The sequence below is a fragment of the Eulemur rufifrons genome, chromosome 14 (assembly GCF_041146395.1).
Source record: "Eulemur rufifrons isolate Redbay chromosome 14, OSU_ERuf_1, whole genome shotgun sequence".
Taxonomy (NCBI): domain Eukaryota; kingdom Metazoa; phylum Chordata; class Mammalia; order Primates; family Lemuridae; genus Eulemur; species Eulemur rufifrons.
This window is the reverse complement of record NC_090996.1, coordinates 15389954-15415275: the sequence shown is the minus strand read 5'-3', so window position 1 is coordinate 15415275 and position 25322 is coordinate 15389954. Positions and strand designations below refer to the sequence as shown.

The 25322-nt window shown below is 40.9% G+C and overlaps 1 protein-coding gene across 2 annotated transcripts in view; it reads right to left on the bottom strand.

The window, feature by feature from the left end:
* GNA12 (G protein subunit alpha 12) overlaps positions 1-25322 on the bottom strand; it is a 97163-nt gene that overhangs the window by 37847 nt on the left and 33994 nt on the right. For both annotated transcript variants that reach the window (XM_069485833.1, XM_069485834.1), the window contains exon 2: positions 13991-14206. In XM_069485833.1, coding sequence (XP_069341934.1) covers positions 13991-14206 — 216 coding nt within the window. The remainder of the gene's footprint in view (positions 1-13990; positions 14207-25322) is intronic.

The window sequence follows — 25322 nt, the reverse complement described above, 5'->3', positions numbered from 1 at the left end:
AAATGTCCATCAACAGAAGGAATAAATAAGTTATGGTGTACTCATTTAATAGAAGGCTACACAGAAAAAAGAACAAACTACCAATATACGTAGCAACACAGATGAATTTCGCAGGCGTCATGTTGAGCAAAGAAGCCAGACATAAGGGCACATACTAAATTATTCCATTTAAAGTAACCTCAGAAACAGGCAAAACACTAATCTACAGTGATGAAAGTCAAAATAGCTTTATCACTGGAGGACTGGTATCAGTTGGGAAGAAGCAGGAAGGACTTTCTGGGATGCTGAAAATGTCCTTTATCTCGATATGGGTGGTGGTTATATTAGCATACATACACAAGTAAAAATTCACTGTGCTGTACACACTGAAGATTTCTGCATTTTACACATGTCCTGGAAGATAAAGAGTGGTAAAAAATAACAGAGAGGAGAAAAATAATCTGAAAATAAAGACCTGATTCCCAATCCTTTCTGTCTTAGTCACCAGAGCTCAGGAGCACCATGGTGCCCAGTGAGTGTCTCAACAGAAGCGGGGGCCGCAGCTCTCTGCCAGCTCTACTCACAAACGCAGCAGGAAAACAGAACTACCTATGAGCATTGGGAGAACCCTGGACACTAACAGGCTGTGTCACATAGCCAAACAGCCTGTTCTAAAGTGGTGGGTTTTCTTAGGAAAGTATGTCTACCATCAGACTTTGCCTATGCAGGGTAAAGCAGAAGGAACCAGGCTCCAAATGACATCAGGAGTGGAAGAGACATCAGAGATGTGTCAATGCCTCTCCATACTAACTGCACCACAACCCCCTACGGAGCTTCCCAGACACACAGCTGAGCACCCCACCCCCACCCCCACCACCTCCCCGGGACTAGCTGGATCAGATTGTTCAGGGGTAGAAGTACCAGATCTGAATTGTGAAAAGAGTCTGTACAGCTAAGCCTGATGGCAACTGTTCTTTCTGGCAGCAGAGAGACAGAGACTGCCGATGACTGTGGGCAGACTCCCTGGTGCAAAGTCCTGTTTATCAAATGGTAAATTACAACTGCATCCACATTCACCAGGAATCCCTTACAGGAAATGCTCACACACAAACTTAGCTATGCCACCTTAACCTGAACTCTTCCAAAGGCTTGCTGGGATACACTTGTTCAATTGTTGATACTGGTCTGCTAGAAAGGTTTAGTGACAAGAGTCTTAAAGAAAAAAAGCATGTTTCATCACAATTTTTTTAAAAAGGAAGAAAGAAAAAGGTCATAACAAGTTAATAAATCAGCCATTTCATTTTGGCTTAAGTGCAAAATTCTCAGAAAAGCTTTCCTTGAGACAGACTTTGCTTTTTCTAGCTGCCACTGAGTAGCTGGGACTACAGGCATGTGCCACCCCACCTGGCTAATTTTTCTATTTTTTATGGAGACGAGGTCTTGCTATGTTGCTCAGGCTGGTCTTGAACTCCTGGCTGTAAGTGATCCTCTTGCCTCAGCCTCCCAAAGTGCTAGGATAATAGGCATGGGCCACCGTGCCTGGCCCTGTTCTATATTCTTAATACTTTCTTCCATTGTTTCTTCTAGTTTACTAATACTCTGCTGCCTAACATACTCACTGAATTTTTAGTTTTATATTGTTCAATTCTAAAAGTTTTAGTTTATTGCTTTAAAATATGCTATGTCAGCTGCACACAGTGGCTCACGCCTATAGTCCTAGCTACTCAGGAGGCTGAGCATTGCTTGAGCCCAGGAGTTCAAGACTGCAGTGAGCTACGATCATACCACTGCACTTCAGCCTCAGTGACAGAACCCACCTCTTAAAAAAAAAATAATAAAATATGCCATGTCATTTTAAATAGTGTCCAGTTTTTCCCCTGCAAATATTTTCTAACTTTTATTTCTTTAAACACATTAAGTGCAGTTGTTTTAAAATCTGTGCCTGATAAGTCCAATATCTGAAGACTGCGGATGGATCTGACTCAGCTGTCTGTTGTATTTTCTGATTCTAGGCATTGTACCTTGTTTACTTATGAGTTTGGTCATCTCTGTGATGCCTTTGCCTTAAAAACAAACAAACAAAAAAAAAAAACCAACACCATCTGTGGGGAATCTCCAAGGTATAGGATGAAAGCGTCTTTTTCAGAGAGGATTTGTTTGCTTCTAACAGGCACTTGGGTACATTACCTATTTGCTGTCACTTTAAATCCACAGTGTAACGGTTGCCAGACTGCTCTGGTGCAGTGAGTTGGGATGAGAATCCCTGGGGAGCCAGCCCATAGGTGGTTCTGTCTTCTCTTTTCCCCCTTCCCTGCTGCTTTACCACCCCTTTGTGGGCAACTTTCCGTTCACCCTTACCCTCTGAAGTCCCAGCTCATTACAGGGGAATCTCCTATCAGATCCCCCAACTCTGACAAGAACTAAATTTCCACCCGCCCTTTTGAGACCCCCAGAAGATGTCTGAAGCCACAGCTCAGGTTCGGAGTTTGGAACTCAGGGAAACCAGCCGCGAGGGCTCTGCTTCTCCCTCAAGGTTCTCTCTCTCTCTCTCTCTTAGGGTTTGGCCTGGCAATCCTTTATAATCTTGTCAGCACTTAGAGGCTTTTGTAAAGTTATTTTTAACATTTTATCTAGCATTTTAAATTATTTTCAGCAGGTCTTGGATAACTAGTCCACTGTAACTACAAGCCAGATATCTTACATTTATTGCTTTAGGATAACTTCCTTGGATGAGTTACTGCCAAAAATATAGTACTTTGTGTTTTGACAACTGTGAAACTTCGTCACTTTATATTTCTACCATTATGGATGATAGTACCTATTGTCTGTGACTCAATTAGCCTAGAGTATCACTCTTTAAAATCACTACCAATCGAATGGACAAAAAGTTATCTCATTATTGCTTTAATTTGTACTTCCATGATTAGTAGCAAGGTTGGTGATATTTGTTCCTTCACTATTTTCTACTGAGGATAAATCCCTCATTCACTGATTCATAAGAGCTCTTTCATGCAGCCTGTAGTTGTTTTATGTACCTTTTAATGTATAAAAAACACTGTTTTTTAATATGTTGTAATTTTTTTCCTAATTTGTCATTTGCCTCCTAATTTTCTTCACACTGACTTTTGCCACACAAGAGTTAAAAATGTTTATGTAATCAAACCCATTGTTTTCCTTTAGGGTTTCCTTAGGGCCTTGCTATCATATAAAAATATTTCATTATTAATTCTATTATATATCACATTTCTACCCTGGGCCTCCCTGTCACCAGCTTAAGGAACTATGTTAAAATACATAACCCTTCATTTTTTCCCTAAGGGGGTAGATTTTTAGAGCTTTATACGTGTACAATACTATTCATGATTAATGAAATGAAGGGGAAAGGCCACCACCATAAGCAGGAACGCGAAAGTTTCTCACCAGTACATGATCCAAGAATAGCAAATACCTCAGCTTCCTGCTTCTGTGTCCTCAGGCAAGAACCATCCCGGAGGAAAACTAAGTGTCCCACCCCCTCCAGAGTTGGGATCAGGACCCAGATAAGCATTAAACTACTTAGGCTACTCTAGTTCTCTGCACTCTACTTTTGGCCAGGCCGCTCATTAGCTTTGTCATGTCAGGCATCAGGTGGTCTCAATATCAAGTAGGGTTTGGTTAGAGAATTTCTAAAGGCCTTCTGGCGTTAGGTTTTACGGAAGCTATGAATCAACCTATGAAAGTTAATTTAGTTTGAAAGGTTAAAAACTGACACACATATACACAGTACCAAACCAAAACTAAGAAAGTAATGTCAGATATTTTAGTATCTGAAATAATATAACTCTATTTTCTCTAGAAATTATTCACTAATTTCGGACATTTTGACTTATCCTATCACATAAAAATTGATGCATTCTTCATATATATGTGTATATATATATGTGTGTTGTGGGTGAGACTGTGTGTGTATAATTTTTTTTTTTTTTTTAACTAACTATGGTACCTCTGTACCATGGAATGCTACTCAGAAATAAAATGGTGCACTATAAAAGGGCAGTAATCAGGGAGGCTGTGGTGACGGACAGTTCTGTATTTTGACTGAGGTGCTGGTATGTCAATCTATACATGCAATAGAATGACACAGAACCCCCCCACACACGGTAACCAATGCCAACCTCGTTGTTTCCATACTATACTGTAGTCACGTAATTGTAAGATGTCACCATGGGCAGAGACTGGGGGAAGGATACAAGGGACTGTCCTTGCAACTTCCTAGGAATCTATAATTACTTCAAAATAAAAAGTTCAAAAAAAGAAAAAGGAGTTAGAAAAAATGAGCATCTAGTCATAGACTAGTACAAATGAAAAGAAACTTGCTCCCAACAGAAAAAAGAAGCAAAGAATGTTAATAGCCAACTCACAAAAGAATAAACATGAATGGCCAATAAACACATGACAAGAACCAATAATCATGGTAAGCTTTACTTACCAGGCTGGCAAAGATTTAAGGATAAAACCACATGGTTGGGGGCCGGGCGCAGTGGCTCACGCCTGTAATCCTAGCACTCTGGGAGGCCGAGGTGGGCGGATCGTTTGAGCTCAGGAGTTCGAGACCAGCCTGAGCAAGAGTGAGACCCCATCTCTACTAAAAATAGAAAGAAATTATATGCACAGCTAAAAATATATATAGAAAAAATTAGCCGGGCATGGTGGTGCATGCCTGTAGTCCCAGCTACTCGGGAGGCTGAGACAGGAGGATCGCTTGAGCTCAGGAGTTTGAGGTTGCTGTGAGCTAGGCTAATGCCACGGCACTCACTCTAGCCTGGGCAATAGAGTGAGACTCTGTCAAAAAAAAAAAACAACAAAAAAAAAACACATGGTTGGGGCATGGAGGAAAATCCTCCCATACGCTGTGTGACAGGGTACACCTGGTAGCGGTATAAACTGGTACTATTTGCTGACTTCAATCAATTTTTACTAATTAAACTCTAATTAAATACAAATCCAACCCTGACCAGCACAGACTGGGACTGACGCTTTACCTGGTGGGTGGGGGTCTCTAGGCTGCTGTAACCTTTCCCTCCTCCCCTCCATCTTTACTCTGAGCACTGTTAACTCAACACGTCCATCCTGAGACCTGAAGGAAATGAAGGGTAATGGGCCTTCCCAGAGACGCTGGGTCTTCTGGCAGAGCAAGGCCCTCAGGAGGTAGGACACGAGACGCACTTATGGGTGACACCGTGAGCACAGGGTTTGGGACCATGTACGCTCTGCACTCCAGGGGCAGGTTCCAGACACACAGAGACAGCCTGGGAGCTGCTCGCAAAGACAAGCAGTGGACTCTGCATCAAGTGTCCCAAATCTAAACACCAAAACACTGAGGGGAGGGGGGGCTCAGTCTCCAGCAGAGCTGATTGATGCACAGGGAGCCCATAAGCCAGATGAGCAGCTAGACTGTTCCCCAAATTCCTCTCCAGTTCTAAGGTGTCCAGACCCTGATGGCATCTTGTCGTCTCTATCATCTGTCACCTGGATTACCGCAAGAACCTCCAAACAGGTCTTGTTTTTATTATCTATACAGCTGCCAGAGCAATCCCATCAAAATGTAAACCAAACCATATCATGCCTCCTCTGCCCAAATGCACGTCCTCCTAGCAGCCCTCACGGGCCCCCTCACAAGCAATGCTCACCCCATCTGCTCCCTCGGCTCCATGTCACATCAGCCTCCTGCTGCCCAGCCCACCTCAGGGCCTTTGTACTCGTTATTCTTCTGGCTAGAACACTCTTCTCCCTTACCCCAGACACCCACCTCCTTCCCTGCTTTCCAGGAAATGCCACTCCAGGAAGCTACTGTAGTTAAGGCTATAAGCCAAGACACGGAGGCTTAAACAAGACAGGCTGGGTGCCTCTGCGGCACTGTGTGTGCAACTTCCAATTGTGGGTTCACGCTGACCAGATTCATGACGCTGATCAGCCATAGGGAGGAGGGAGAGAGGCTGGGGGCAAATGTCATTACAAGAGCAAGATCCAGAACTTAGTCCCATGGCTACTCTAAACCACAGAGAAAGTGAACAATGAAATCTGGATTTGCAGCCATATTCTCAAGTCTGTTAATCATGAAAGAGAGAAAACAAATGCGGAGAACACTGGAGTTAGTTAGAATCTGTAGAAGAAACCTCCCATGGTCACCCTATGTACCTGGCCAGGCTCTCCTAGGCTGCTCGAGGCTTCTTCCCATCCCATCCTGCCCCTCCTCCTTTGAACAATTTTGCCAACCAAGAGCCTGCACTGTGAGCCTCCCACATTGGTGTGGTCATGTGACTAAATTCCAGCCAATGAGATTTCCTAACTGCTAGGAAGTCATCCTAAATGGAAGAGGGTACACTCTTCTTCCACACCCTCCATCTGTCTGGCTGCACTGCAGTCTGGTGGCCCAGCTTGGGAGCAGGAGCCACGCAGCAGGACCCTGGACAAGTCTGGACACAGCCCTACCACAGCATCCCTGGACTGGCTGTCTCTGAATTTCTTTCACGTTAGCGGGGAAAAAATGTACCACTTTAAGTTCCACTGCTATTTTGGGTTTTCTATCACATGCAGTAGAGATACCCAGGAACATCTGCCATCTGCTATAACATAGTTCCAAAGTAGAAAGAGACTTTGAAATGTCCGAACTTTACCACAAGAAACATGAGAGGCTAAGAGCACTGTCCTCATCAGCATTTCCTGGGGATTTTCCTTTTTCCCTCTCGTCTAAAACCTTGGATTACAGCTTTTAAAAAATCAAGTCTATTGGATATCTTAATACCAGAGAAGAGGAAAGAATAAGGAAAAGGCAAAGAAGCATACTTGCAAAAGGATCATTATCTAATCCTGGGTGGGCCTAGTTACAACTCAGATGGGCAAAGAGATGACTAATAACAGAGTCTGCAGGGACACATGGAAAACACTTAAATATGCTGTCCCCAAACAACCCAGGAACATAACCTGTCATTTAGGCACTGCTGCTACTTCAGGTCTTATTCGGAATCAACCAGCTACGATGAAACTGTTCCCTGAGTATCTGACAGTAACCACCAATAACTACATAGATTTCTTTCCTAGAAGGACACGGTATTCACAGAAAATGTGCAGCACTGTTCATAGTTCATATAAGACATTTTGCTTCTCATGGTCTCAGAGATTACAAAAAGCTACTGTAGCTACAAATCTCCTCCTCTTCCATGCAGTCCAGCCCTCTAGTGTCTCAAAAGCTTACTAAGAAAGCCCGGGGAAAACATTTTGAAAGTCAATTAAAATAATATCAGCAAAAGCACAGGCAAGTTTCCAGAGAAAGGTTAACCTGTGGTGTCAAGTTATTGGTTTATTCTTTCCTAAAAAGACACAACTATCACACAGCATAAACTGACAGTTGTTCCAGGAATGCAAAGGAGAATTTTGGGCACTACTTTATCCCAGAGCTTTACCAAAAAAGCATTCCGAGCCTGAGAACTTGTAAACCATGTTTCCATAGCCCTTGGCCCTTAAAGAGCCCATACATCTGGATGAGGGGCAGGAGGGGCAGGAGAGAAGGCCATGCTGACAACCAGCTCGTGGCTGTGTGTGCTACACAATTAACCTGAGGGCCAGACGCTCCCAGAATTAAGTGCAACATATGTGGATTTTAGGGTAGGAACGAGGCTGGTGATTTCAGTGATTCTTTTCATACTTAGCATGTTACTCGCTAAGCTGCAGGATAATCTCCTCTTAAAACTTCACACTCATTTGGTTTTACAGCAGCAGCAGCTACACACACAACCACCATGGATATTTTTCCTCTTTTCTCTCTACATCTAAAATCCATTCTATACATCCGATCTTTTCTAGCAATCTCTAGTAACGTTACAAAGATTTGATTCTTTTAAATATGACAGAGAAAACAATCTCTGCAATATGCACCATCATCTGATTTCCAGAAGAAACCAAGAAGTGCTATGCAATCAGCATAAAACGATTCTTCCATGCTGAGTCCCTAACTCCATCTTCCTAGGCCAAAGAGTGAATGAAGACATTTTCAGGAAAGGACAATGCTCTGCCACTTTGAAATAAGTGAAAGGATGTAAAAAATGATTCATAATTCAGTGAATTTTCTTAACATCCACGAAGTGTGAGGCATGAAGTATCAGACGACAGAAAAAGAGATCAGCCTCTGCGAGCAGCAGACCCATCTGTGTAGCAAGCACATGTTTGGCTCATAACCAGACAACAAGAAGTCATGTAAGGACTCTAAGGAATGCATCAAACTCCCAGCACAGTTATCCAATGCTTTGAGGAAGAAAAGACACACCAAACCTATACTGACAATTCAGTTGTCACATTCAGTTGGTGGGCCACAATTTCAAGAGTATGTGATGAAAACAAAAGCTGGTTCATTTATTCAGGCAATTCTGTACCTAGTGCTAGAGATTCCCCAGCTTGCTCACATGGCATGTCTGGAGGTAAGATGATGATGAAGATTACAATGAACTAGATGGGAAGCAAAGTGCCAAAGATTAGCAAGGAAACAACCCTAAGACATCCAAACCACCTCTGCCCCGGCTCAGATCTCACTGCCTCTTGACAGGAGTCTAAGCGAGCCCAGGTGGACTCGTCTTACGTAAGACTCACAGCAATTTGTGGAAAAACTGCGACTCGGATCTGTTATTCTCTGTTTTAAACACCTCAATGGTGCCTCACTGCCTACAGGTAAGTCCGAACTGCTCGGTGCAGCACATGTGGACTTCATGAGCATGTCATTACCTCCTGAAAGCCACCTCCTGCCACTGAGCAGTGGGCTGGGTGGGACCACCCACCACCACTCCGGGCAGGCTGCTCCCTTTTCCTCAGTGCTGAGTACAGGGACGGAGGGTTCCATCCCACGCACAGTATGTCCCGGCCACGTGCCTGGGCTGCTGCTGGATGTGCGCATGTGAGGCCTCCTGCTGCTGCTGCCATTTTGCACACACACAGCAGGCCAGGCCCAAGACAAGCCAGCACAGAGAAGCACAGCAGAGCCGAGGAAAGAGCAGAGAAACAGCTGAAACGCACAGGGGGCCCCTATCTCACCCTCCATCCCCCACACCCTGTCAGTTTTGAGCCAACAAAGTCTCTTTACGGTTTACGCCAGTTTGGGCTGGGATTTCTGAACTTGTATCCATAAGCACGACAACTGGGACACGCTCCTGCCTGACTGCAGGGCCAGCCCCTGCCGCTTTTGGGTCAAGGGAACTTCTGCAGCTGCTGGGTGCTTCCTGGGCCCCATCTCTGCCGCTCCTCTGCCACCTCATCCCAACCCACCCCAGCTCATCCCTACCTACCTTTAGAAAAACCTCCAAAAACGTCTCCCTGACCTCTTCCTGCCAGGTAGAGCTGCCTACTTTTTTACCTTTAAGCCTAATGCAGCCTGTATGTTCCTCAACTATACTTCTTATCACATTTTATCGCAATTACTTGCTTCTGTGTCTGTCTTTGAGGAAATGAGATGTCCCTTAGCACAGTACCTGGCACACAGAAAGGACTCACTGGAAAAACCCCCACACATGGCATGGCAGGAGGACTGTGATGTACAAATTCAGGTCGCTCTCAGTGTAGGAATTACACACCAAAGACACCGATATACCCATGTTGTGCCATTATAATTAACTAGATCCCCATATTAAAAGGTGTCATAGAAAACAGATAATTCATAGCAATATCGTTTGTATGCATATTATAAGCACATCAGTTAATGATAATTTTCAAGTTATGTTTAAAAAATTCTAACATCTTTTTTATTAAAAAAGAGGGTCACAGCCTGGTCAACAAATGAGACTCCACCTCTATAAAAAATTAAAAACTAGCTGGGCGTGGTGGTGCATGCCTGTAGTTCCAGCTACTTGGGAGGTTGAGGTGGGAGAATCGCTTGAGCCAAGGAGTTTGAGGTTACAATGAGCTACGACTGCTTCACTGCACTCCACTCCGGCCTAGGTGACAGAGTAAGACCCTGTCTCAAGAAAAAAAAGGCATACAAGAAGATAATGTTTGTGTTAGTTATACTTATGACAAAAACCTCTCTGATGAGTGTCTTACTTAACTGTGTTTTAAAACTTAAGGTCTAACAGGGCAAGGTCCTCTTCTTTTCTCTTCTGTTGAGCCACAGAAATGATGTCCAGACGGTACCCAAAGTGAGTAAATGGCAGTGGACGGCAGGGAACACACACAACAAGGGATCAGTAGGAAGAAGGCCAGGCTGTCTCCTCTTTGGAAAGGGAAGACCCCTTCCCACCGCACTACTCCCCTCAGAGGAGAAAGGGCCATCACAAGGTAATCGCCAGACACAGCCGTTTTTCTTCCTCTTTTTGCTTCTATCTGACTGGAATGGCGAGAAAAACTGAGAGGACAGAGGGAACAGGGAGAAGCCTAACACCTGGCAGACAGCGATGACCGAAGCAGCTGGGTCTCTGCGCGAGACTGTCAAAGGCTGTAAGAGGTCAGCCAGGAAGGGGAAAGAAAAGCAAAAACAAGTCACCAAAACATCACTCTGGGAAGGTTTCTGACACTAAGAAAAGGAGTCAAGAAGAGAAACAAGTGCCTCCTGAAGGGGCAGGGCAGGGGCCCTAATGACAACGAATTAAGACAATTACGTTCTTTGAATTTTGCTGTAAATGTACATCTTGACAATGATGACTATTAAGGACCTACTATCTAGCTATTTTAATAAAATGCTCTGTAAATATTTTTTGAAAAAGAAAAAATACAGAAATGTACAACATATAGGCATAACAAACACCCATCTTACCCACTACCCAATAAACAAGAATTTAACACTGTCATACTTGCATTTGGTTATTATAGTCTTTAAAAATACATAATTGACTTGAACAATAAGTTTTCCAGGTAGTCATATCTTCAAAAAGTCTTGTTGTTGGAAGCACCAAGATCAAAACAAAAGGATGACTACTAACTCACCTTGCAGCCACCTTTCCCTAATCACATGCTAAGTCTATGTCTAGATTACAAGCTCTCTGGCACACACGTAGGTACTACCTTAAGTGTTGAGTGAATGAATGACTATAGGGAGAAATACGCAGACTGGACTTCCGGGCCCAAATTTCTCACAGTGATTACCAAGAAGATATACCCTTGGGCAAGTCATAGCCTCTCTGGGCTCATTTCCATGTCTGTGCCAAGACAAGGGCCTGACTTACCAAGCTTCCAGCTCTGAAACATTGTATCCAATGGAATAAGGCAAAGGACAAAAGCCTGGCAAAGTCATCCCACCACACTGATATCCTAGATGCAATACTTACTAAACATTCCTTGTAAATAATCAGCTCTGGTGTTTACATTTCCTTCTTTTGTAAATCCTCAATTGATAGCAGCAATTTCTATTCAAGTTCTGAATAGACTAGAATCTCATCTCCCAGACCATGTGAGTTTATGGGAGACAAAGACTTAACCCCTAATTCCACACTCAGATATTAACTTGCATTACCCAGTTGTTTCTTACATTCCTGCCCTTTAGGAGATTAAAATGTCCTTTCTATGGCAACCACATCATCTACTTCTTTTGACTCTTTAACTTTTAAAGTTAACTGGTGAAAGAATATGCAGATGAAAAAGGGTTAGTAAAAAGGTCATCCTAAGATCCCTTAATGGACATTAAAATTAGTAGGCAAAAACTTGAAGGCAAACAGGGCATTTGCGTAGTCTCAAAGTATCTCCTCAAGATATACATTAAAAACAGAGAAAAAATAGTAACTTCCCAGTGAAGAAAGCTGGCAAACACTGCCTTAACCAAACAACCGAGGCTCACATCACCAGTAACTGGGCATATCAATATTATGCACATCTTGATACAATGCTCTGAGCAGGGCGCAAAGTCACTTCTGTCGTTTTCTTGCCCAAAAATGAATCACCTCGTTCTAATGATGAGAAAACACCAGACAAACTCAAATAGAGAAATTCTACAAAATAACTGGCCAGTGCTCTTTATGTGTCAAGGCCACGAAAGACAAGGAAACACAAGGAGCTGTCACAGATTGCAGGAGGCTAAGGGGACGTGCCAATAAACACAGGGGATCCTAGCATACAAGGACAGGAGACAGAAAATGTTAAATTTCAGTAGGGTCTATACTTTAATTAGTAGTTTTGTACCAATGTCAGCTTTCTGGTTTTGATATTATACTACAGTTGTGTAAGATGTTAACATTGGGGAAATTCAGTAAAGAGTACGTGGAAACTGAACTGAAAGGATTATTAGTAAACTATATGCAGGACCTCTCAGATGAAATGAGAAAAATAAAAATAACTCAGTAGGAAAAAATGGGCAAAAGACATGAATAGGCATTTGCTAGAAGAGAAAACACTTACAGTCAATAAATATACTTAGGGAAATTTCAATTAAACCATGAGATATAATTAAAATTTTTAAGTCCAATAACACTAAATATTGGCATGGATGCAGAACAACAGGAATGCTTTTCCACTGCTGGCAGACGCACAATTGGTACAACCATTTTGGAAAGTAATTTGGCATCACCTCATCTATTTGAAGATATATATGCCCTATGACCCGGAAATTCTATTCCAAGGTATACATCCTAGAGAAACCCTTGAACACGCGAATCTGGAGACAACCAAGAAAGACCACAGCAGTATGTTTGTAATAGCAAAATATGAAAACAATTGAAAAGTGCACTTATGACAGAAGGGATGAATCCTAGTGTCTTTGTGCGATGGAGTATCAGACAGCAGTAAAAATGAAAGAACCACTGCTACATGTATCATGTGAATAAATTTCAATGCGCTGAGTGAAAAGGTAAGTCATAGAAGAGTATATACACTAAGAAACCATATACATGAAGTTTGAAAACCAGTAAAACTCAAGACTATATTGTTTAAAAATAAATACATAACCATAACAAAAACATAAAGAAAGATAAAGGACCAGTGACTTAAAATTCAGGATTCTGGGTACTCAGTGGGCACAGGGATGTGAAAGTCAGTATATTTCTGGATATCGTGGGTGTGCATTAGTATTAGCTGTGCACATCTATTCTGGTTATGGGAGAAATCGGATATTTTTCTTTTTTTTTTTTTTTTTTTTTTTTTTGTTGAGACAGAGTCTCACTTTGTTGCCCAGGCTAGGGTGAGTGCCGTGGCGTCAGCTTAGCTCACAGCAACCTCAGACTCCTCGGCCTAAGCGATCCTACTGCCTCAGCCTCCCAAGTAGCTGGGACTACAGGCATGCGCCACTATGCCCGGCTAATTTTTTCTATATAGATTTTTAGTTGTTCATATAATGTCTTTCTATTTTTAGTAGAGACGGGGTCTCGCTCTTGCTCAGGCTGGTCTCGAACTCCTGACCTCGAGCGATCCACCCGCCTCGGCCTCCCAGAGTGCTAGGATTACAGGCGTGAGCCACCGCGCCCGGCCAGGATATTTTTCTTTACATACAGTTAAAGCTGAAAGGTTATCAGGAAAAAACCAAAATACCAACAGGTAAAATACCCACAATTTTCTGGTTACAGACCCATATCCTAAATGAGTCTAAATGACTAAAATGACTAGCCTTTTTGAAACTTTCAGACCTTAAAGTGAAAGGACAAATCTGAAGGGAACTCCTGGCGGGGGTCAGATTAGTTTCCAAGGCGCTGATCTGAAAACATTCGTGATTTGCCTGTATCCACACATCTCGGGCTGGAAAGTTGTTTTAAGGGGGCATTTATTTCCTACTATGCACAAGATCTTCTAAAAAACTTCAGTTCCTTGACTTGCACCCATCTTTAATAAAAAAAATCCTTCTTAATCCTTGAACAAAAACATTTATCTAGCCTGAGTGAATTCTGCTCCCTCTTAAACAATTTAGGGAGCTTAATTTGTCTCCATTGTGTGTTTTAGTCATTGAATATTAGGATTTATGGCAATTTACAGCTTGTCTGTACTGTCATATAGTTTTTAAAGAAATTCTACTAACGGTCAAAAACAGTCCTGTAAAAACCCACAATCACGTAGCCCAGAAGGAGGGCCCACTCACCAGCTGAAACTCACTCCTCCGGCTGAAAGCTTCCCTGATGCCAGAATCCCTCCAGAGTGCGCTCAGAGCGGGGACATACAGCTGAAAGGTGGCAGGCTCCACAGGCAGCCCCGCCTTGTTCTCAAAGGCCATCAAGAACATCCCATGCTTTTCATTCTCAGAATACTGCCAAGGAATGCCAAGCTTGTCTCGCGCGTCGACAAGAACCCTTGAGCCCTAGGAAATAAAAGAAATAGAAGAAGATTTAATTGTATTTCAAATACTAAATCATAATAGAAAACCACAATATGGGCATCAATTGTCACAAAACAGAAAACTCACAAGCTATCAATTTGCAAGAATTTGTCTCTTGGTTTGTTTTGGTGTGGCATGAAGTGTCTTAACTCCTAAGAACATAACCTTATCAAGACAGATGTACATTTGTACCACACAAACAGGTCTGCCTTTTGCTGTCACTCATTTGAAAAGCTACTGGAAAGGAGACAACTGACAAGGGGAAACAAGTGGCAACAAATTCAGCAAGTCTCATTGGAAAATGAACCACATCAGCAAAAAAGACAAGGTTTTAAAAACAACTACATACAACAACAACCACAGTAGTCCCCTCTTATCCACAGGATATGTTCCAAGATGCCAGTGTGAAACCATGGATAGTACTGAATCCAACATATGCTACGTTTTTTCCTATATATTCATACCCATGATAAAGTTTAATTTACAAGTTAGTAAGAGATTAACAAAAACAATATGGAACAATTATAACAATACATTGTAATAAAAGTTATGTATATATGGTCTCTCTCTCTCTAAATACCTTATTTTACTGTACTCACCTATTTTAGGATCTCGGTGGGTAAGTGAAACTGTGGAAGCAAATCGTGGATGGGGGGACTACGTACTACTATTAGGACTCCTGGTGTTACTACTTTTCATCATCACTGAAATCTGGCAGCTCCTTGATGCCAGAAGGATACAACTACTTGTTCTAACTCAAAACGGGTGGGAAAACATACAAATCAGGCAGTCAGCAGTCATGAGACAGGAAAAGACTAAAATATAACACAAGCCAAGAAGACCGCCCACTCAAACAGAAGCCAGGGGATCATTTCTAGATTTAACGCCACCATTGTTTGTGATGATGAGAAACTATTTTTCATTCTTTTGCTTATTTCCTCACTGTTAAAAATAAAGTTAGTAATTCTGCCCTTTTCTTACCTCACAGACAGGGTCAAGGGGATGGAGAAATAGTCCAAACTAAAATAGTATTAGGGAAAGCGTCCAGCTCCGGGAAAAATGCTCCATCTCAGCAGAAGCTGCCTCACTGTGCAGTGAATAGGTGGTAGCTCACCACTCTTAGATTAATGCTTCAAAATTAGCAACACAGGATCCACACAAGTTTCTGAGTTCTGAGGGGACACACCAAATACTCTCGCGTGATCAATACCAAGTGTGTACAGAGTAGCAGAGGGCACTGACAAGGCTGTCAAGTGCGTGACTTTCTGTCTGGGGGACTCAGAACCGACTGAGAGCAGCACCCTATCCTTCAGGACAGAGAATACCGGGGCCAGCTGCCCACCTGGCACTGACCTTTTATTTCTTTTTAACATAATAACTGACATGTGAGTTGTATTTAACTCACACTAGTATTGAGCCTGGGGCCTTGTGAAGCATATGTTAACTCACACGTCTTTTCACCTAGGGAGCCTCGCGAACTATTTTTCAAGTTGCATATAACTCATGCACAGAAAACAATAAAATATAACAAAATTTTCATTAAATTAGAAAGGATCATTTTGTAAGTTTTTTTTTCCTATTTTTGTAATAAAATACCATGGCCCCAAGGAAAAAGAATTTTTTTCTAGTGTGGCAGTCAATGTGTTAAATAACAGCTTTATCGTGATATAACTCACATACCATGCAATTCACCCACTTGGAGTATAAAACTCAATGGTTTTTAGTTAGCACTTATCCTAGAAAGTTTCATTTTCAACAAAGCAGAGGAGATGAATCAATGCTGCCTTTTTCACATCTCTGCTGCAGCATCAGTTTGGTGCTATAACTTCTGCTTCTGCCTTGAACCACTGAGTCAAACATTAACGATGACCAAAAAGAGCAGTTACAAACTCTCTTCCACACCTAGCTGACCAGGACTGTCTGGCTAGAAATGTTGCTATGAATTCCCTCCTCAGAACTGTGTCTATCTGCCACCGGTGACCATGACTAGTTCTACCAATCCACAAACATCTGTTTGATGCTGACTTAGGGCAAAACACTGAGCTAGGCATTGTGGAGAAAACAAACTGTCTTAACAGACACTTAAGAAGTACTGTCTAATCTCCAGAAACTCAGAATCTGGCTAGAGAGACAGATATATGGGTTAAAAAAAAGTTAATATCCATTCATAATAAAAACTCTCAGCAAACTAGGAATAGAGAGAGAGAACTTCTTCAACTTAAAAAAGAACACTGACACAAATGTACAGCTAACCTCATAATTAATGACGAAAGACTGAATGCTTTCCCTCTAAGACCAGGAACAAGATAAGGGTGCCTACTTTTGTCACTGCTATTCAACATGGTATTGACAGTTCTAGACAGTGTGATAAGGCAAGAAAAAGAAATAAAAGACCAGATAGAAAAAAAAAGTAAACCTATTTGCAGAAGAAATGATGATCTATGTAGAAAATCCCAAGAAATCTACCAAAAAACAAATGAATCCACCAAGGATGCAGTATATAAAATCCACACATAAAAGTCAATTTAAAAAAATTTTTTTAAAGGCTAGTCAAGTGAAGCAGTGAGAATTTTTTTTTTTTTTTTTAGATACTAGCAATGAACATGTGGAAACCGAAATTAAAAATGCAATATTATCAATGGTCACTAAAAAATAGATATAATTCTAACAAAATATGTACAGCACTTGTATGCTGAAAACTATAAAATGTTGATGAGAGATATACTACATTCATGGATTGAAAGATTCAACATAGTAACAATATCCCTAAATTGACATTTAACACAATTTCTATAAAATCTCAGCAAGATCTTTTGTGGATAGAGACATGATTATTCCAAAGTTTATATGGAAAAGCACTAGATTAGCTAAAGCAAATCTGAAAAGGAAAAATTAAGTTGGAAGAATCACTGTCTCTGATTTAGTATATAGCTAAAGTATCAAGACTGTGTGGTACTGGCAAAGAGAGAAACACAGATGAATGGAACATAACAGAGAACCCAGAGATAGCCCCACACAAATGCAGCCAACTAATTTTTGTAAAGGTGCAAAAGCAATTAAATAGAGGAAGAAGAGCCTTTTCAACAAATGGTGTTGGAGCAACTGGACATCCATGGACAAAGAAAATAAAAAAGAACCTTGACATAAACCTCACAGCTTATACAAAACTAACTCAAAATGTAAAACTGTAACATAGAAGAATATCATCAGGACCCAGGGCTTGGTAAAAGTTCTTAGATGTGACTCTAATTTATGATTCATAAGAGAAAAATACCAATAAATTAGACTTTATCAAAACTAAGAACTTTTGCTCAGCAAAATACCCTCTTTAAAAGGCAGGAAAGACAAGCTATGGACTGGGAGAAAATATATGCCAACCACATATCTGACAAAGGACTCATTTAGAATATGCCAAGAACACTCAAAACTCAACAGTTAAAAAGCAAACAATGCAGTTAGAAAATGGGCAAAGACATGAAGAGATATTTCAGCAGAGAACATATATCGATAGCAAATAAGCAGGTGAAAATGTTCAAGATCACTTGGACATAAGGGAAAAGCAGATCAAGACCTTGATGAGTTATCACTATATACCCACTAAATCAGCTAAAATAAAAAATACTGACAATACCAAGTGGTGGTAAGGATACAGAGAAACTGGATCTCTTGTGCATTTCTGGTAGGAATGTAAAATGGTACTGCCACTCTGAAAAATATTTGTCAGTTTCTTAAAAAAACTAAATAAACACTTATCATACAACCCAGCAATCTTACTCTCAGGCATTTATCCCAGAGAAATGAAAACTGATGTCCACACAAAAACCTGTACAGTGATGTTCATATCAGCTTTATTTGTTACAGCCAAAAATTGGCAAAAAACTGTGGTACAGCCATACCATGGAATATCATTCAGCAATAAAAAGAAATGGATTAATGACACACAACAACCTGGACGGACCTTAAGGACATGATGCTAACTGGAAAAAGCCAATCTCAAGCAGTCACATACTATGTGATTCTCTTTATATAACATTCTTGAAATGACAAAATTATAGAGATGGACAAGAGATTAGTGGTTGCCAGAAGTTAGAGATAGCAAGGAAAGGGAGGGGTAACTAGAAAGGGGCAGCACAAGGAGATCTGTGTGGCCGTGATCATGGTGCTGGTTATACAAATCTACAGGTGATAAAAAGGGCACAGGCCCAAGTGCACATAATGCCAATGTCAATTTCCTGGTAGGATGGTGTAATTATGTAAGTCATAACTATTGGGGAAAACTGGGTAATACTGCTCTGTACTATCTTTGCAGCTCTCTGTGAACCTATAATTATTTCAAAATAAAAAGTTTTTAAAGTTAACTAGCAATCATGGCAATGTATGTTCCAACTATGTGGACTGGAAATGGAAGGTTACCAGAGACCAAAGGAAAAGAGATTATTAGTAGGAAAAGGTGTGGCATGGTAAAATCCTAACTGGAGACGGGTCCCAAACTGAGCTTTTTGAAAAGTGGGTTCATTTAAACATGTGACAACAGCGGATCAGAACGTAGCTAGAAGGCAAATGTGATTTAAATAAATCCTCCCTGTTCTCTTCTGATTCCTGCCTCTGGGTCCTTCCCATCTCCCTACTTTCTTTGACTGTATCACATCAAACTCCTGCCTTTCTAAAGGGAGAAAACCAAAGAGGTTCAAGGACCCAAGGAAACAAAGATGATTCCTATTTTCCACATTACACACAGCAAAAATTATCTGAGCACATAGAAGGCAGCACAGATTTCTCTTGACAGGTCTCTGGCAAAGGGTCTCAGCACCTTTGTACAAATCAAACAAAGGCTTCCGTGGTCAAGGCAGATGCAGTCCCCAGCCTGGCAACGGGGCTTGGACAGGATTTCAGCCTCCCACCCCTTACCCTCCCAGTCAGGTCACCACCCCACCCATCATCTGCAAAGGCCCTGCTCATACAATTCAAGGACAGCAAATTGGGTCTGACCCACCAGACATCTTTTCAGGTGCTATTTTTACACATTAATAAGTTTGGCTTCACAAAGAGTATGACCTCACTCACAAGTTAAATCAAATCTATAACCCCTGGAAAGCTTCATTGTTATCTATCGGAGATGAAGGCAGGGGGCCAAATGGACTCAGAAACCTGAAGGTCATTTACAAAGACTGTTTCTAACGCTGCACACATAGGCCTTTCTCGATTATTGGGGTGAACGCAGGTTTGCTTTAAAAAACACACAAAACTGGCCCGTCCAACAGCAATCTGTCTTCCCACTGCACAATGCCACCCAAGCAAGCTGGAACTGGTCCAAATTAACTGCACCCAACCACAAAGAGAACATTCCTTATTTCTCTTTTCAACATCCAAGGAAGATGGCAAAACTGCTGACAAACTTTGAATTAAAACAGTTAACTCCAGCCCGTTTTTTGATATCTTTTTCACTTCATGTGGAGGAAGAAAAAGGCACCAAGAAAAAAAATGTCTCTCTTTTGCCTTTTTAAATTATTCTACTCAAAAACTGCTCTCTGCCAACTTTGTTCTGAAAAAATCCAAAACTGAGCTCTAGAGAAGTTTTCTACTTACTTTAGGACATCTGCTTAAATTCTGAGTTCACTTTTTTTTTTTTCCCTCGTTTTAGAGAGAGATGTAAGCTCTCATTTGAGCTTAAGGTATGTGGCAACACTGTATTTACTGTACTTTTGCAGAACTGAGAGTTATACATTTTGCCATCATTATATAGAGTTGCTAATGTCTTAAAATACCAGCATAGGAGGCATACTATAAAAATAAAACATCTTGCCCCTATCCTTTTCCAATAAAAGACCAATTTCTTAAAACACAAATGCCAAGAAAATCCTAAAACTCACATACACTTAAGAAAAAAAAAAATAGAAGACAATTTACTTAAGTCGCTTTAATGACTCTGAGGAAAGTCCTTCTTTCAGTAAATGATGTTACTGAAATATTAATTTTTTTACTAACCGTATGTTGTCTAGTTACTCAAATATAAACAGTTAAAGTCTCAAGCAATTTGATGACTTCATCTCAATACAATGTAACACTTCGAACTGTTCAAAGATCACATTTTTAAGACAACTTATAAATCCAGCAATTTAAACTTCTAGTCAAAGAATAGATTCCCTGTCTGCTGGGGATGTAGATTTGGGGGGTTTTAGGTTTTACTGGATGAAGACCAAAAATTGCAAATCCTGTTATCTCATTTCAAAATAGATTTTGTTAGTTTAGCCCCTAATCAAACCAAATCTATTTAGATTAGTCATTCCTTACTAAAATCTTCCCACAATAAATACTAAACCTAAGACAGACATAAAATGCTAGTAGATAATATGAGCTTTTTGTCTAGGATAAAACAGTTGCGTTAAGAAAATTTTAAGGTTTGGGATGTTCACTCAGTTAGACAACAACAGCATGTGTACTTGGAAAGCTCTGTTTTTTAAAAACCCACTAGGCTGAGTTGTTTGCCTTTGGCCATCATCCAAATAAAAGAAATGCTGCCAGAAATGTAAACAGGATGCATGTCTTTAAGTTGATGAATCTAGAGAGCAAACAGCGCCTCTTCATTTCCCTCTAAAACTGAAGTGCAGGATAGCTTCTAATTTAAAGGTCAGAGGAAAAGTGACAAAGGGCAGCAGTGTGCAGACATGTCAGTCACCAGAGCTTCTACTATTTTCCAGTGCAGAGCTGGTCGGCCTCCTCGTCCAGCCCATCCCCACCATGACTCTTCGTGTTTGCTTTCTGGAACAAACGCGCTGTTCCAGTGGGACAAGCACACTATCTCTCTAGGAAAGCCACCACCACCACAGACCTACCAGCAACTCTATGGAGGGCTCGCCTCATGTAAGGAAAAGTGCCAGGCAATGGGGAAAAGATGTGAATGGTGGTAAACGTGGCTCCTGCTCTGAGAGCTTTCAGAACAGTCCAGCAGGACACAGCATGGGCAGAGAAGCAACAAGAGCATCAGACACGGAGTACACAGATAAACCCCACGGTGGAGGTAGGAGGCACATGTAGGCACAACCAGAAGCATCACTGTTGGTGAGAGGTGCAGCCTAAAGACAGACTGTGGCAAGCTAAAGAATTTGGAATTTATTCTGTAAGAAACAGGAGACAATCAAAAGTTTTGGAAAAGAAGCACGACCAGGCCGCAGCCTGCCTAAAGCCCCCGTGATGAGTGGAGCAGGCAGCAGGCAAGCAGCCGCTGAAGGCAAGAGAGCCAGCGGAAGGTGACTCCAAGTGCCCTCACCAGAGGAGCCCACCACAAGATGATGAGATCTAAAACCAGGAGACTTGGGTTCACTCAGATGTGCAGAGCAGGGAAAGCAGTGAGAGAGGCCAGTTTGTGCAAGCAGAACACCAACCAGGTTCTCCCAAGTTAAATCCAGAGGGGACAATGGCTTGGGAAGGGTGACATTTGGGTAAGTTTTTGGCAAATTTAATTGCATGGGCCAATGGGAAAAGACTTTTCTGGGAATAGATGGAACTATAGGAAAAACTCTAGGTGTAAGAAGTGCACAGGAGAAACAAACTCTCATCAGCTTTTTGTGGTTGCCTAGAAAAGGTTTTCCCAAAAGTCAAAAGAAAAAAAAAAAAAGCAATATGACATCAGACCAGATTTCCTCAGAGCTCCTAAACTGGAATATAAAAACACATGCTACATTTCACAACTCAAGGGCCAGCAGGCTGGAGACTTCTGAAATCACCTCCTGGAGCCATGTATGAACCAACTCTTTTCTATTCTATGCTTCCAGGTGTCAGGCTGTCAGCCTCAGAATATTCTTTTTTTTTTTTTTTTTTGAGACAGAGGCTCGCTCTGTTGCCCAGGCTAGAGTGCCGTGGCGTCAGCCTAGCTCACAGCAACCTCAAACTCCTGGGCTTAAGCGATCCTACTGCCTCAACCTCTCAAGTAGCTGGGACTACAGGCATGCACCATCATGCCCGGCTAATTTTTTCTATATATTTTTAGTTGTCCAGTTAATTTCGTTCTATTTTTTAGAGACGGGGGTCTCGCTCTTGCTCAGGCTGGTCTCGAACTCCTGACCTTGAGTGATCCTCCTGCCTTGGCCTCCCAGAGTGCTAGGATTACAGGCGTGAGCCACCGCACCCAGCCGGAATCTTCTTTCCCTAAACATTTCACTAAATGGCCAACACTGATATGCGAGGAAATGAAATCTTCCTCTTAAGTACAGAAAGTTTTAAATACTAAATATTATTCCAAGGTGGAAAAAGCCTACAAACAATACAAACAGGTAACATGGCTTAACGTGCTAATTCAGTATTTTCAAAATTCAAGTTAGGATCCACACTGTGAAATAATTTAGTGGGCATTTTTTTAAAAAGGAAATAAAATAAGATGGTAAACATCTGGATAAATTATAAATAATAAAGGTAAGTGTTTCATGGAATTGTTGTTTTAGGTAAAATAGACTCATCTACATAGAGAGATATACATGGATGGATATGTATATGTGTGTGCATGTACACTCACACACATGTATGTAGACTGGGTTCCAATGGTAAAACATATTTTTTCTCTGGACTGCTGTCTGAGTGCCACATCGCAGATGAGCCCCTGTGAGGCTGGCCCTTTCTCATGTCTCACTACTCCAAACCTAACAGAACTGGGCTGACGGTCAGAGTCCAAATAGTTGTCAGCTGGGTTTTGTAAAGAACTGATAACACAGTGGAAAGAAGCTGGTGAGGAGGTGTGAGAACATCTTTGTGAAATCTTTGTCCTTTGGGGGCAGTGTCACTTGGTTGGTTTTGATGAAACACATTCTCGGCCCATTTGTCAGGGCCACCTTGGATTGCAAGGTGTGGTCTGGGAACCACAGAGTGACCACACAATATTTATCTACCACTAAAGACTGAAGAAGACACACAGTTAACATTCACTTTAGAAAGACTGCCTTCTGACTTACCCCAACATGATGTGTGTAGTTTGTGGTGGCAGTTGTTCATTAAAATCCTCTCCTGAATAACTGCTATTGCTTTCAACCTGATCAAGCTTGGAGTCTCAGCATATTGTGGTAAATAAAGGCTGAGAGGTCACAAAAGTGACCCTCTGCTTTTCCACAAAGCCTTTAAATACTGACTGAGGTGTCGAATGAATGAGCAGATGTAGACATGCTTCAACGTCAAGCAGGTCCACGAACCACAAGGCTGCTTCAGAGAAGCTGTAACCATAGGCATCATGCATCATACTAAGCGCTTGCCATATGAACAATACTGTGTTAAATGCTTACCATCATTAGCTCGTAATCTTTCTAACTCTGTGGGGTGAATATTATTGTGCCCATTTTACAGATGAGAAAACAAGCTCAAAGTTACACAGCTATCAAGTGTGATTTAGTGATTCTAAAGTGAGAAATTTTTAAACCGTCTCTACTGCTACGGGTATGTCTGGGGAGATAAGGACACAGAAAGAGGCAGGAAGCAGATGTCTTGTCTGCTGTCTGCTTGCACATAGCGAGCAACAAGCACAGAGACTAGAACCAGATCTGAGTTGACCTTTGAGGACCCAACATTTCTGGTATTCTCTAAAATATTTTTTAAAAATAGTAACTAAAATCTAGGAGTATAGGACATGCTTTAAGTCTGGCTAAACTAGAAGAAATTTCATGTGTTCAGATTCTACTTTAATTTCCGAAGAGTTAAAAAAACTTAATTCATCTACACTATCTCAGCACCCTGGAATTAGAACATCCAAAGCTACTGCTCTGTCCTGGCCACAAGCAGCTCCCAAGCGGTGGGAATGTGGTCCATCTGAAGTGAGATGTATTATAAATATGTACTGGAGTTCAAAGGCCGAGTATGAAAAGAAGATGTAAACTTCTTTTCATTTTTTTATATTGATTACATGTTGGAATTATATTTTGGATATGGGTTAAATAAAATATATTATTAAAATCAATTTTACCTCCTTTGTACTTTTCTTAATGTGGCTACTAGCAACTGTAAAGTGCACACGTGGCTCACATTATATTTCTACTGGACAGCAATGTTGCACAGTAGGGAACATTTCTAAACGTGGAATTTGTCTTTCTGATTGCAAAAAGAATATATTTTTAGTGTAGAAAATAGAGGAAATATAGAAATACATAAAGAAGAAAATTAAATCCTAAAAAAATCACTATCTAGAAATAACTGTTATTAATGTCTTAGAATGTTATCTGTCTCATTCTTTTTATCTTCATGTGGGTTTGAAACCAGTTCTAGCAATATTTCCCATGTCATTAAATATTACACAATTCCAAGATTTGTAATAGCAGTAGTACCACATATGGGATATGCTATAATTAAACTAATCCCCTATTGCTGACCATCTGAAATATTTGCAATGCATGGAAAGTATAAACAACGATGTAAGGAACTCCTTGATACATACAGATTTTCACATATATGACTACTTTCTTGTGATAAATTCCTACATGTTGAATTAGGAAACTTCCAGGTCAAAAAGCATGCACACATTTTTGAGACTTCCAATAAATATTACTAAACTGCTCTCCAGAAAGGTTTACCAATTTACACATCTATACTTGGTAACTTTTTATTTACCTTTCATTTCTCCCAAATTATTTTTTTATTGATCTATTTGTTTCACAAAAATTGTTTTCCAATAATATTTACACAGTCCTATTCTTAAACCATACCTCAAACAGAAATCACAATAATTAGCAATGGAAAATGAAGCAAATTTAGTATATGTATACTGATAACCCAAAATTAGATAAAACAGAAAATTAATAGACATTGGGCTTATTTGAAGTATAGAAGCCAACAAGTTAAATTTCCCAACCATGTCTGAATTTCTGAAGTCTCTTTTTTCCAACTAGAAAACTAGGCTCAGTCAACACTTCCAGTAAAACTTTCCATATCAAGGCATAAAGAACAATTTCAAACACTTAGCCTGAGTTCTTAGAAGTTTCAAAATCAGGAGAGCTTTGAATTTGGGGGGAGAGTTTATGTCAATTACTGTCTATATAAACAGAAATCCCCTTGAATTAATTAGGCATTAAAATAAGGTATAAGAGAAAGGTAATAGCCAGGATAACACACCAGCTTGCTCACTGTT